The sequence below is a fragment of the Microtus oregoni genome, unplaced genomic scaffold (assembly GCF_018167655.1).
Source record: "Microtus oregoni isolate MIOR12 unplaced genomic scaffold, Mior012 000032F_ref0000030, whole genome shotgun sequence".
NCBI lineage: Eukaryota > Metazoa > Chordata > Mammalia > Rodentia > Cricetidae > Microtus > Microtus oregoni.
In genome coordinates this window covers 9109467-9124241 of record NW_024543091.1, presented here as the reverse complement: position 1 = coordinate 9124241, position 14775 = coordinate 9109467, and the positions used below count along the sequence as shown (strand labels likewise).

The 14775-nt window shown below is 44.7% G+C and overlaps 1 protein-coding gene across 1 annotated transcript; it reads left to right on the top strand.

The window, feature by feature from the left end:
• The first annotated feature begins 1564 nt into the window (after window positions 1-1564).
• LOC121466058 (glutathione S-transferase A2-like) lies at window positions 1565-13248 on the top strand. Its single transcript, XM_041679543.1, has 7 exons — window positions 1565-1698; window positions 4132-4237; window positions 7416-7467; window positions 8294-8426; window positions 10005-10146; window positions 12107-12238; window positions 13056-13248. The coding sequence occupies exons 2-7, from the start codon at window positions 4151-4153 to the stop codon at window positions 13179-13181; spliced, it is 672 nt and encodes a 223-aa protein (XP_041535477.1). The 5' UTR covers window positions 1565-1698; window positions 4132-4150; the 3' UTR covers window positions 13182-13248.
• Window positions 13249-14775: the final 1527 nt, after the last annotated feature.

Genomic DNA, 14775 nt, shown 5'->3' with positions numbered 1-14775 from the left:
GAACCAACAAAAGAGTCCCACACACCTAGTTCCCATGGAAAACAATACAAGCAATATGAAAGATGAAGGCAGCATCTTCCCCATGCAAACCCACCAGTCCTATAAAATGTTCTCCAATGAGAATAACCCCAGATCACAGACGTTCTTAATATGGAAATTATGGATTTCACCACAGAATTGGTGGTGTTTAGAGAAGAAAAAAACACAATAAATTTAAAGAGAATAGATGCTTCAGTGATGCTCAGGAAAACACATACATAAAACTGATGGAAATAATGAAGACAACCCAGGATTTAAAAAATGCATTCAATAGAGAGATAGGAATATTCAAGAGAGTTCAAGCTGAAATGAAGGCAGAATTTTAAATCTTAATGATGCAAATAGAAAACTCAGGGGAACATCTTACAAATAGAATGGTTCAAGTAGAAGAAACTTTAGCAAGCCTCAAAGATAAAGTAGAGGAAAGAGGTCACACAATGATTATGAAATTAAAAATACATAAAAGAAACCTTCATGAAATGAGGGACACCATTAATATATTGGCTATTATTTATGGGCACAGATGAAAGATAAGCATCTTTAATAATAAATCATGAGACCTTGTGCCGTGCACATGCGCATCACCCTGGAGGGTAGCACTGCTGCTTTGCCAGCTGTTTGTAGAGCAGTGGAGTGGATTCTACAGCTGAGGAGAAATTAGCAGTGCACACCAGGATACAAAGGGGCCAGCCCTGGGCACTGGAGGGTGTGCAGACTCAGGCAGTGACACGATCTGTGAAGCCACCGAGGTCAGCAGATAATGATTAATAGCCCGCGATCTATGGACCATTGATTATAAAAAATCACAAGTGAACTTGCAGGGCTGTGAATGAAGTCAGTGATAGATGCCCTTGTATGTGGATAAGATCCCTGAGTGTGAACTTGGCAGGAGGTAACCGTAATTCTCACTGTCTTGTAATGCCATTGCTAATGGTGACATGACAGCTTCCCCACAGCAGGAACTGCAGGGATGCACAGATGCACAGAGACCCAGAGCATGCTGGGACAGTGTGCTGATGGCCATCCAGGTGAAGGTAAGGGTGAATTGTGAAACTCCTTTCTGCCCTTCTGCTCCAGATTAAACAGGACAAAGGTTAAGACAAATAATCTATTATAGGACATTAGCATTCTCATCAGATACAGTAAGCAGGGGACATTGTAACCTGAACTTCAACTTAGCCTTGAAGTTGAGGCAATGTGTTAATTCTGTAATTTAAGGCTACTTCACAAACTTTGCCCCAAATTCAGTAGATATAAGTCGCATCTTATAGCTGAGGGTTCCGTGGTTGACTCTGTGACGTCATTCATGCTTCTAGCTCAGTCCTCCCTCCCGTGTTTCTTCTGTCCTGAGCAATGTGCTTCATTAGGGTTCTTCACAGGAACACGCATGAGAGGTCACTTAGAGACACAGGAGCATTAAACCAATGAAAACTTTAAAGGACTTTCAGGAGAGGGTGGTGGCTTGTGAGCCCCTCCCTGATTCGTCAGCTTTCTACTCTATCATGAAACTCTGGAATCTTGAACTCTGTGTGAGTCCACAGGAGTGGCAGTGGGGCCCCACCCTGCTGGTGAGAATGCTCACCTTATTAAAGTGCTTCCACACTCATCTGGAACAGGAGTTGGGGAGCTGAGCAGAGCAGCCGTCTGGACTCTCACTAGGTCAGTTCTCTCTCTTATAACCTGTGAAATAAGTTCCGTGTCTACATCAATGGAAAATAACTTTTCAATGTTTTATTTAGCATGCATTAATTGTACAAAAGAGCTACTTTTATTACGTAATTTCCATATATATACATATACATAAATATATACTTTTATCATATTCACTGCTCAGTACCATTGACTTTACCTACATTTGATTCTGGTTCATATGAATTATTTTGTTACTGAATGTTGAGTAGCTAGCAAGCTATCTCTCTTCCTCTGTTTCTTCTCTCTTTCTGTCCTCCTTCCCTTCCTCCATTCCTTCTTCCCAATTTCCTCTGTCCTGGTCTTCATTCTTCCCTTCTTCTGTTCCTTTCTTTCTCCTCCTCCTCCAGTGTCACTGAGCTGAGGGTGGCATTTTAGGTATTTAAAAGGGAATCTAAACGCATGGGATTTAGGACAGGGGGGAGTAGACCTGGATTGTGCTCACACACCAGAGAGCAATAACGTTCTTCTCTTGAACTGTGTTCCAGTCTCACAGAGAACGTGCAGATTCCTCTCACTTGAGAACTTGAATTCACCCAGACTCTCCCAGGCCTCCCTCCCAAAGCCCTTCCTTCCCCAGGTTGGATTTCTACCCCATTTGTTTGTGTCCTGTGGATTCTGATTGCTTTGATGATTCTGTTTAAATAGCAGACTAGCAGGTTTCACACTTAGGATTTGTTACTTTATTACAATCTTATTATTGCCAGGCAGCGTACACCTCTATTCCCAGCACTAGGGAGGCAGAGGCAGGTGGATATCTGTGATTTTGAAGCCATCCTGGTCTACATAAGCTAGCTTCATGACAAGAGAAACTTTGTCTCAAAACAGCCCCCGCCCAACCTTATTATTTAATTACAAACAAAACAATCTGTTTTTATATGGTGTTCCCAAGAAAGCAAATGAAACATAAAGTATGAATCTTGAACTATTGAACCCTGAGAAATCAGAGGACTGTGGGCTAAACCTTATACCAAGCAGAAGGATGTCTACTGATGTCCTGTGATCACAAATGTATGTATGAGGAAATGAATGGGACAAAAGAAAACAGTTTAAAATTCTGTAGGAAGACATGGCAGGAAGAAATGAGTCTGTAGAGGAACGAGGTTAAACGCAAACTCTGACCCTTAGCAGTTATACGGCCAACCCTTGCTAAGGTTCAAAGCATTCATCACTAATCTGGAGAAGACCAGCCGACTCTGAGACAGTGTACCCCTCTAAAACCGGGAGGTTAAAGGTTCTGCAGTATGGGGAGGGATCTGAAAGCCTCAGCATTTCAGAGTCCCTCTGAATCCCCAGTATTGAACTCTCCAGGGCAAAGGAGAGTTCACGGAGAAAACAGAGAAAAGCCAACAGAAAGACAAAAAGAACAGAGCATTATACAGTGCTGTAGGAAACTGTCAGGTGCCCAAGAGAAGCAGCTGTGACCTGAGGGCAGGGAGGCTGTGCTTCTTCTAGCCTACAAGGTCACTTCAGCCTTGGGCACTTACACACACACACACCCACACACACAAACACACACCACACACACACACACACACAGAAATGCATACACTCACACACACATCCACTCTCTCACACACATAGACTAACACACACACACAGACAGGCAGAGTCCATTTTAAAATACAGACTCTGAAATATCCAATTATATCACAAGTTGAAGACACTGTCCATGAGCCATGATGTTGACTTACAGCCTACTGAGTAGCAGGACCCAGTATGTGGGTTCCTTGTGCAGGAACTGAGCTGCACTGGCCAGGGTTTCCTCATCACGTGACTGTCTGCACATCTATCTCTCCTGTAGAATGGAAACAGGGGCAGCTCCTCACCTGCAAACTCTGTGGTGATTACATGCAGTTCACATGAGCAACTGCCCGTTATGTGCTGTGCACCAAAGGCAGTGACTCCCTGAGGTATGAAGTGGATGCATCAACTACCGCCTTCTGGACCCTAGAACAGGATCCAGTCTAGAGGTGGAAAACAGACCTGCATCCAGGAGATGGGCCCTTCTCCTGTGGGAAGAATAAGTGTTTAGCACAGGCAGGACGACATGAAGCCTTCAAAAGCTTCTGAACTAGCAACCTAGGGACCAAAAGGCTGGGGAGGGACTTTGTCTCATCCCCTCCATGATGGCTCTGCTTTCTGAAGCTCAACAGGCTCCCAGTCCTTCACCACTATAGGTCCAGGATGCTCTGTCTATGTCCTCAAAGTGAAGGCACATGACCAGCTGAGACCTGTTTGTTGCAAATGCAGGTTGGCGCTCATTGACGGGTGAGAGATTAGTCAGTAGACCTTCCTGGGCCCCTGCAAAAGAAGGCAGACGGCCCTTCCCTAGTGCTGTATTACTGACCATATCCCAGAGCGCAATCTCCCAGGATTGATCTCTTTGCTTTCCATTCACAGTGAAACCACAGCTGCAGCCATGGCTGGGAAGCCCGTGCTTCACTACTTCAATGGCCGGGGCAGGATGGAGTGCATCAGGTGGCTCCTGGCTGCAGCAGGGGTGGAGGTAGGTTGTGCATTGCTCTTCTGTGCCAGGACCTAAGATAAGTCTAAATACTTCTCTAAGCTGAAAGGCTCCACACAAGGAAATTTGGATACAGTTTTACGTTATGGTAGTGTTCTTGGTGCCCACGACTCTGCCAAGACTATAATGGCCAGGACTATAATTATGCCTCAGTCAACCCTTACACTAAGTATGCCCCTTGATCAACCAGGCCACACGCTACATGCCTGTGGGGGATAATGGGAACATACCCAATGTGCTCAGCCACCACCAGGACCTTAATGCAGGGCTAAGCCTGGAATGGTTGAAGAACCCGTAAGTAGATCTCCTGGTGGAAGATGCCCCCTTTCCTGTTAAAATGTGAACACCAACCCCACAAAAAAATGATAGTCATCTTGTATTAAGAAGGAAATGGACTGATTTGAACAAATGAAAATTTTACTTTGCTCTGTACCAAAGAACACACTCATATTAAAAGATGCTTTCTTTTTTTTAAAAAAAGATTTATTTATTTATTATGTGTATGACATTCTGCCTCCATGTATGCCCGCATGCCAGAAGATTGCACAAGATTACATTACAGATGGTTGTGAGCCACAATATGGTTGCTGGGAATTGAACTCAGGACCTCTGGAAGAGCAACCAGTGCTCTTAACCACTGAGCCATCTCTCCAGCCCCAACAATGCTTTTGATAGAGGAGAATCAAATAGTTTTTGGTTACTTTTTTATTTGAATTGAATAAAGTTACAAAAAAGGGACATATAGAAACATAAATTTGAATTCTGATCATTAGACAATACTAATTGCTTATTTCCGGTTATAGTATGATATTTTGATTTTAAGTCTGACACTGTTCTTTCAAAAAGAGGACTTACACTTGGATATTCACGGTAAAGTGTTTGCGATGGAACGTTTGGCACCTCAAGTCTGACATTAAAATCAGAGTCACAGAGAAGTTGGGCTGAAATGAACCCGGTGGACATTACCTGGGGACTATTGGAGCTGGTAATTGACAGGTGGAGGATCTTTGCATCTTGTGTGTAGTTTTACAGTGTATAACCAGAAATTTCCATGATAAGAATGGTTTCAAGGGGATAGGAGACTGAAGTGATGGCTCAGTGGTCAAAACCCCATGGTGTCCTGCAGAGCGCCCACACAGGCTGCTCACAACCGCCCGTTGTTCTAGCCTCAGAGGGTGCCCACGCCTCTGGCCTGCACTCCTATAATATAAAAACTATGAAAAGGGTAAATTATACAAGAGATGTTCAATGGAGTTAAGTAAAGATAAACAGGACAAATGGGAGCCCTGACACAGAAGATAGACACACCTCCTGCCACAGTCCAGCACACTCAGTAATCAGTTTGTAGAGACTTTCAAATGCTAGGTGCGCAGCTGGTTGGAGGGTATAGGTAGGATGTAAACCAGACGTGCCATCTTCAGGTGGCCCCACATCAGTGAGCTTTGAGGAAAGTGTGAGAGAGTGGTCCAAGTGAGTGTGGAAGCAACATTCTGAGGTTAATTTTTTTTCCAGCTTTAAAGCAGAAAATTCAGAGGTGTCACTGGGAAGAACACTTCCCAGCTCACTCCAGGGGAGCTCACCAATTTTTATTTCCTGAGAGGAAGTCCTGGAAGCTACTGAGATCTTGTCCTCCTCAGTCAGGAGCAGAATGGGAAGGTTAAAGGATGAAGTAGTGTCCTGTGATGGCGGCTTTGGTGTCTTCCTCAGAGTCATGGCAACGTGTTTCCCTCTGCTGTGGAATCCACCTCCAATCCTAACTGAACAGGGCTTCAGCTGATCCTTTCTGAATGAAGGAGGGCATAAGAACCGAGACACGCTAGTGCCAACCCAGGAGGATTCGTTAAGTACATGAATAGTTGGTTGCCAGTGTCTGTACACCAGCTCTGTGGCTCAGGGGATGCTCTAAGCCACAGAACTGTTGATTCATCTCATGAGAAGGAGGTACGGTGTCTGCACAAGCCTTCCTCTTCCGTGTCCATAGTGACTGAGAAGGCAGTGGACTGAGACAGCTAGAGACCCTGGCTCAGTCCTTACAGCTCAGTGTGCCCACAGGCTGCCATTGTCATCATCCCCCTCACACCCATCAAGCCCCTCACAGTTCAGCCACCTCGGTGATGACTGTCACCACTCCCTGCACCTCTCTGAGTGCTGTGCACGTTGTTGACGTCATTTCATTGTCTGTCAGTCCAATCTGTGGGGTTATGGGATCGTCAGCACACTGTCTCACCACGCAGGCTAGAAGCTGATTTTCAGCCTTTCACATCTGAAAAATTTCTTTAATCTGTGGAAGGAACAAAGTGGTTTAAATTACTCTAGATGGCTGGAGAGATGGCTGGTGGTTAAAGATTAAGCCACATGGGTTCAGATCCCAGGAACCAATATAAAAGTCCAGAATAGACCGTCATTGGGTAGGTGTACCCTGACACACAAGCATGTAATTTTCATAAGCAAAACAAATAAGTATTTTAAAAACAGAATAACAGCCCCACAATGTAAGCAACTTGCTGTGGGGCTAGAGTAGTGGTTTGGCTTCTAAAATCCTTACTGCACATGCAGACAACCTTCTAATTCTCCCAGCTCCCATACATGAGAGCTGATAACTGTCCGTCACATTATCTCTAATGGAATCTCTATTCTCTGTCCTCTATGCACTCTGACTTCCGAGATGGATGTATTCCCAAATACAAGACTACACACACACACACACACACACACACACACACACACACACACACTTAAAACTAGCAATACTAAATCTTAAAGAAAAAAATATCTCAGGTGATCATGGGGACTATGAAAGGCCATGATGAAGACATAGAAACTTCTATTCTATATTCACTAGAGTTGGCTTTCCTGAGAGCCCAAAACCTCAATCTCCCAGGGCTGGTCCTCTAGTGAGATCACTCTCTTCTTAGGACTGAAGCATGAACATGGTGGGTCAGGTTGGAGGAACACTACAGTAATGAGCAGCGTGTAATGATGGACACCTTTGCTTGATGGGTTTACTCTGAATTTCCATGTGGTCACGATCAGATCCTTCATATCTACTGCAAGTCTCAACTCAGGCAGACACAATACCAACAAGGGAGCTTTCAATTTCAAAATTCGACAGTGATACAGAACGAGCTAATGAGAATGCATTTACTTTTTCTGCTTTCAGTTTGAAGAGAAGTTTATAGAAACCCCAGCAGAGATGGAAAAGTTAATCAAAGGTAACACCAAGTGTCCTCCATGTGGTGCCTATTAGAAGGTTTACCAGAAAGTAATGTTGCTGGGTGATGTTGGCGGGTGATGGGTGGGAACAGTCAGGAACAGCAGAGGGATGTGATGGAGGTGGTGGGGCTCCTTGAAGGGTCTGAAAATGGAGACAGTGATAAAAGTGGAATGAAGATTTCTACAAGAATTTGTCTGGGGACTTGGGAATAAATGTTTTCTCACTTTTTCTGCATCAGAGTGAGCAATTTTATTCAAGCTCTCTCTCACTGACTTATTCAGGCAGGGTTCCACACACAAGGTCCAATAACCACACAGGTACATGGCCATTGATTAAATCACAGGAGGAAAAACAGCTGGGATGATTGTCTTGAGCGTTTCCAACATAGCTACTGACGAGTCCCTATCACCACACAAGAACAGGCTGGAGGAACTCATGGTGGCTCACTGCGTAAGAAAATGTCACACATCACCTTAATGTCATGACGATGATGAGATTGTCAAGGACTAGTTCTGCTTTCATGGGGGCCTCTGCTGTCCCTCCTTATCTTCCATATGTATCCAGGGACATGAACTGACATGAAAACATGTACTAGAAATATAATATGTGTCCGGATAGGAAATAAAAATGGATGTGAGAAGCTCCAAAGCCCAAGGATATGTGTGAGGAAACAGAAACTTAAAGTAAATGGGATTTAGCTTGAAAAACTGAGAGCCAATCAATTATCTTTCCTTTGCGTGATCAGACACTTCAATACATGTTTTGTGCTCCTGAGAAGTGAGACTTGAAAAACCTCAGAGACCTTTTCCTTTCTTCTTTCACAGATGGGAGTTTGATGTTTCAGCAAATACCCATGGTGGAGATTGATGGGATGAAGCTGGTACAGACCAGAGCCATTCTCAACTACATTGCCACCAAATACAACCTCTATGGAAAGGACGCGAAGGAGAGAGCCCTGTACGGTATATTTCCTGTTATTACTCCAAGGGGAAACAAAGGAAGGATTTGGGTCCCTCCATGAATGTGCAAGAGGGTGGCAGGGTTTATGTCTAGGAGCAGGCTGGTTATACCACTTAGGCCAAGTAAGGAAGAGTCCAAGGAGGAAAGGGAAGGGCACATGGGGTGGATGCAGGTGAGTGTGGCTACAGCCGAGGATGATGTTGTCAGCACAGCACAGGGACAGAATTTCAAACACGGTGGCCAAGATCTGAGCATAGGGGAGCCATGAATCCTTCACTCCTGAACCACTGTGTAGGAATATTGCTGTTGATCAAAAGTTAAACATGATGGTAGGCAGGAATCCCAGTGCAGAAAAGATTTGTCAATGGGAAATAGAAACTGGGCTGTAACAGTGTGTGTATAGATATACTCCTGGCAGCATTATTTATAATTTTCTCATGGTGGAATCAGCCATGATATTCAGTAAAAGATGAAAGAGGAGCACAGTATATGATTTTAGCCGTGAACATACATGAAGGGGTGAAGGAAGCAATATAGAGGTCAAGAGTAAACATTGCATAATGTTTAGTGAGCCGATTCCAGGGCACATGTTCCTGGCTCTGGTAATATGAAATGTACCCGAACTTCCCCTGCATAAGGAGGAAGCAGGTAAGTCCTCCTGCAGCAGCTGCCACAGTGGCAGGATTGGGGTCAGAGGGAGTGAGGATCAGACTCTGCTAACATAGGAGGATGTCAGCAGTCTTAGAATGCAATAGATGCACTGGAACACAGAATACTACCTTTGCAGGGTCAACACCGGAAGTGTATGGAAGTGTGACAGTGAACTCTCCCCAAAGCACCTTGTGAAATACAGTTTTGAAGAAGGGATGCATGTGTCTCTGTGTCTGTGTGCTGTGGTTGAAATGAGTGAAGAAATAGGCACGTCTTGACAAATGTTTGCAAGGCCAGAATGCACCTGCAGTGTGAGTTGTTGTGACAAACGGGTGGAGAACATCCAGCACTGACCTAGATGCCCCTGAGCAGAATGAGAGATGTTCCGAGACGCAGCTGGCGCTCAGGAAGTGTTCTGTTTTGAGCTTATCTGGGAGATAGCTTGTTTGCTCTAAGAATCTATGCTTAGTCTTTGAGAACAAATCACGTCAGATAGAGAGAGAGACAGAGAGAGACATAGAGAGAGACAAACACACACACACACACACACACACACACAGAGAGAGAGAGAGAGAGAGAGAGAGAGAGAGAGAGAGAGAGAGACTGAGTGCTCTCTGTAGAATTTGATGGCTATCTTCCGGACGCCACCAAGTATATCACGACTGAATCTGTAGAAGGACCAGTGATCAGTGATGCTCTTTGTCCTTGGGTTTGGCCATGTGTGGGTTTGAAAAATTCTAAAAGTGTATCAGAGCTGTACCAGAGGGAAAGTTAATATATCTATTAAACAGAAAAGATAATGACTGGTTAAAAGTGAGGAAATTTGCAACTAGATTCAGTGTCAATTTCTCAGATATTTAGATTAAAATATAAAATAGTGAATCCCTGAAAACCATTGACCATATGGAAAATTTTGTCTTTCAGGATCGACATGTATACAGAGGGTATTTTAGATCTCACTGAAATGATGCTGCAAGTGGTCATATGTCCACCAGACCAAAGAGAAGCCAAGATCTCCTTGATAAAAGACAAGACCAAAAACCGGTACTTGCCTGCCTATGAAAAAGTAAGTAGGCTGTTTGAAGTCTGGGTGGGTACACTGAGTTCCCAGGACAAGAGAAAGACAGAGGTTGGGAAGGACAGGGTGCTGCCTCACTGACCTTCCATGAGCCTCCCTGTGCAGCTCCCTGCCCACAGGTCGCTGTATAAAAATGGCCTGTGAAGGGGCACTGCATGGTCACGTCAACCTAGTGGTCCACATTCAACAGGGTTCAAGGTCATAACCAGACCTGATCTGTGGAAGGCTGAGCCACACCAGAGATGGACATAGATCCTGCAGACACACTGGGCTTCAATTCCAGGGCAAACTGCAGAAAAACACAGATGGGAAAATACTCTGTCACATCACACAGGGGGCCCAGAGAGCCACTGGCTGTCAGGAGAAGAGGAGAGAGTTTCAAAGACGGAGGAGAAGAACCTGACCTAGGACAGTGATGTAGGCAGAGGAGGAGGCTGATAAAGAGATGTAAAGGAACACTGGCCTGCAGGAGTTAGGGTCACAGATGTCAGGCTTGGGAGGAGAGCTATGCACATCCACACATGAAGGGGTGTCCGTGTACATGTGTTGTCTCTCTTAGTCAGGGCTTCTCTTTGGAGGATGGTCAAGAACACTTCAGACAGATTTGATCTTCTGTCAAGTAAAGCTAAGAACAAAGCTCTGATTCTTCAGGATTAGGGATCCTACACATTCCTCAGAGACCCGACTTTGACCCCATTATAATTCACTGAACGTTCCCTCACAGCTGCCACTGCTCTGTGGAAGCAGTGAGGGATTTAGGAGCCATCAGGTCCCCACAGAGACCTCTGGAGTGAAGACCCTGTCTCACAGGACACAATGTCAAGCTCTCACAGCTTGAATCATCTCTGGTGTGTGAATCATGATTTTCAGGAACACAGTAAACTCTACTGAGAACGTTTGATGCTTCCTTTTCTAGTTTATTTTTTTTTCTTTCCTTCTTCTTTTTCTTTTCTTTACAACAGGATTTCTGTATTTCGTAGCACTGGCTCTATTGGAACTCTTCTGTGGACTGGCCTCAAGCTCCCAGAAATCCACCTGCCTCAGCATCTTGAGTGCTGGAATTAAATGTGTGCCACTATGCCTGGCTTTGTTTCTGAATGTGGTCATTATATTTTTTTTCTCTGTAGACATTTACAGTGTGATAAGGTGACCACAAAGAATTTTAATTCTTCTCTACTTGTAGCTCATCCTGTAGCCAGTGCTTGTCCTTTAGGTTATCTGTGATTTTCATATTGCTGGGATATTTAAGTAAATGTCATAAACTGCAACTAAGACAGTTCTATTATTAAATCTTCTCACAACCAGAAATGTTAAATAAATAGCCAAAATCAGATAGGAAGATTAGTCCCATTTGGTGTTGGCATGCTTGTCTGTCCTTACAAAGATACTGAGACTCCGACTCAGTTTCCCCTGTACAATTCAGCTCAGTCAGTCATGATACAGTGAAGGTTGGGAGTCAGAGCCGATGCTGTACAGGGAGGATGTATTGTAGCTCAGCCAGGTGTATTTCAGATTCCAGAACTGAGGAGAGCAGACACAGGAGAGGACAGACACAGGGTGTTCTCTGGTGACTGATGTTCCCTGCAGATGAGGCCTCTGCCCACGGGTCTGAACAGACAAGACAGGGAGACGAATATCCTGAACTTCCGGTGCTCAAACTTAGGGGAGGAGCCATGATGTGCACGGGGCTAAGCCCTTATCCCATGTGGGAAATGTACATAGGGTGGCCGTGTGAAGGTCATGGGATGTGCAATGACAGAGAAAGGTCACCTGAGCTATAGCGAGGGGGTCGCGTGCCTGACTCTCATGTGCCTCTTGCATCATAGGCCCGAGTCTGCAGTTGTATACCTGCCAGGAAGAGTCAGAGACTCCATTGGGAGACTTGGGAACGGGTAATGGCCCCAGCCCAACTGTGTATTTTCATAATCTGTCTCCTTTAATTTGGCAGGTCTTGAAGAGCCACGGACAAGACTACCTTGTTGGTAACAGGCTGACCAGGGTGGACATTCACCTGCTGGAAGTTCTCCTCTATGTTGAAGAGCTTGACTCCAGCCTTCTGGCCCCTTTTCCCCTGCTGAAGGTGAGATCACCTCAGAGAGGCAGCCGCACGTACATGCCTCTGAGAATATAATGGTGGCCTGGGGGCTGCTGAGGGCCTACACTTTGGTCTCCATACTGAGCACCAGACACTGGTTTCAGGCATGAAAATAAACTTTTTGTGAATGGAGATTTGAAGCTGGTACCACAAGAATATATGTTGCATTGAGAAAGAGGCAGGACCCCATAGCTTTCTGCCATACCCCTATTCCTTGCAGACTGCTTCTGGCCTTCATCTTCCATCTTATGTGGCCTGTCTCTGCACACATATTGTGGGAGCAGGTCTCTGTCATGCTGACCCTTCGTCAGCTCTGACTTCTCTGCATTGTGCCTCCTTCTCCATTGTCCCCATCATGCTCCCCCCCCCCCCCCCCCCCCCCCCCGCGTGACACCATCCTTGTCTCCAGTGTGAAAACTGACTAAGTTATTCCTGGTCAGACTTTGATCTTTTCTGCCCCCAGTTCAAACTCAGTTTTTCACGTCTTCACTTTGCTTTGTTATTTTCTGCTTTCACACCCGAGAGACACAGGGCTCTGTGCTCTGTATTACAAAACTACATCTCAGTGTGTGTCCAGGGAACTCTGGAGAAGGCAATTGGATGTCAAAGGAGGTCTTAAGGAAATTATGCTGAGCTGTGGTTTCTAGCTCATGGATTTGTCGTTCTTCTCATGTCTACACAGGACCTGTTGCAAGGACGCAGTTGGTCGTGTTGGCGGGGGGGGGGGGGGGGGGGGGCTCATGTGTTACGGACTGTGTACTTGAGCTGTTCTGACTCTCAGGCTGTGTTTTCTGGATTACAGGCCCTGAAGAGCAGAATCAGCAGCCTGCCCAATGTGAAGAAGTTCCTGCAGCCTGGCAGCCAGAGAAAACCTCCTCCTGACGTTAAAAAAATTGAAGAGGCAATGAAGCTTTTCAACTTTAAGTAAAGCTGCATTGTTAGAATCCACAGACACCAGTCACTGATGTTATTAAATAATAAAGAACAATTGTTCATCCTGGTTCTTGTGATATAATAATTATCATCAAATGGTATGTGTATCTCATGTCTTCAACCTGTTGAGCTGGGATTGCAGACATCACTGAGGAAGAAGAAGGCAAACAAAAATCACTACAAATAAAAGCAAAGCTTGTAAAAGTGAGGAAAAGCTAAAGAAGAAGAACACTAATATAAGGAAAGAATTGACTAAAAACATTGTAGAATTACCCAAAATGTTTAAAAATAAAGTTAATGTGCAAAATAAAGAAATTAAAAGAAAAAATGGGAAAAATAAAGAAGAAAAATTTAAGGTCCAAAAATGAAGAAAGAAAGAAAGAAAGAGAGAGAGAGAGAGAGAGAGAGAGAGAAAGAAAGAAAGAAAGTTGTAGGAAAAGAAAGACTGTAAGTTGGGGAAGCAGAAATTGGGTAACTAGTAAAAGGTTTTTTGTTTTTTTTAAGAAGGAAAAGGTAGCAGAGAAAACAAAATTAAAATTTAAGTTAGTGAGGAAGAATCCGGAGTGCTAGCTAAGAGGTGACAGACACAGCTGCTCTTGCCGAGGACCCAGGTTAGGGCACTGCATCTACAGGACATCTCACTACCATCTGTCACTCCAGCTCCAGAGAACCTGATGTCCTCCTCTGGCCTCTGTGGTAACTGGACACCCGTGATACACATACATACCTGTAGGCAAAACACCTCAACACACAAAATGAAAATTTAAGTTATTTTAATGGTAAAAGCAAAAGAACAGGAAAACACACATTCCAGCAAAATAACAATAACAGAAAATTTCCTTGAAAAAGCTCTGTCTTTAGTCAAGTGGAGTGGTACAGGCCTTTAATCCCAGCCCTTATGAGGCAGAACTACAGGATCCTCTGTGAGTTTGAGGCCAGCCTGGTCTATATGATGAGTTCCAGGACAGCCAGAGCTACAGAATGGTGATACCATCTCTCAAAAAATTCAGAAGAATATTATGTCCTTGCCTGGTGTGAGAAAATTGTCTGTTTTCTGTCAATCATGTTTTAAAAAAATGCTGATAGGCCAGGCAGGAAGTATAGGTGGGTCAACCAGACAGCAAGTAGAGGCAGGGCGATGAGAACAGGAGTATTCTGGGAAGTAGGAAGCTCACTCTGCAATTCTGCCCAGACCACAGAAGAAGCAAGATGTAAGCTACCCCACTGAGAAAGGTACCGAGCCATGTGACTAACAAAGATAAAAGTAATAGGTTAATATAAGCTACAAGAGCTAATAAGTAGCCTGAGGTAATGGGCCAATCTGTTTAATGACTTATGGAGATCTCTGTGTGATTTTCTTTGGGGCTTGCTGGCTGTGGGGAACTGGGCAGAACAAAAACCCCAACAAGCAGACCCCTTCATGTTACACTTGTCCTCACTGGAACCCATGACTTCACCCTTTCCATGCAATATCAAATATCCAGGCCCAGTCCTGTCCTGAATATCTTCTGTTGAGGTCTAGCCCGGTGGGTCCTTCTGTTCCTCCTCTCGGCATACCCTCCCCTTCCTCAGTTCTAGCCTGGGGTCCA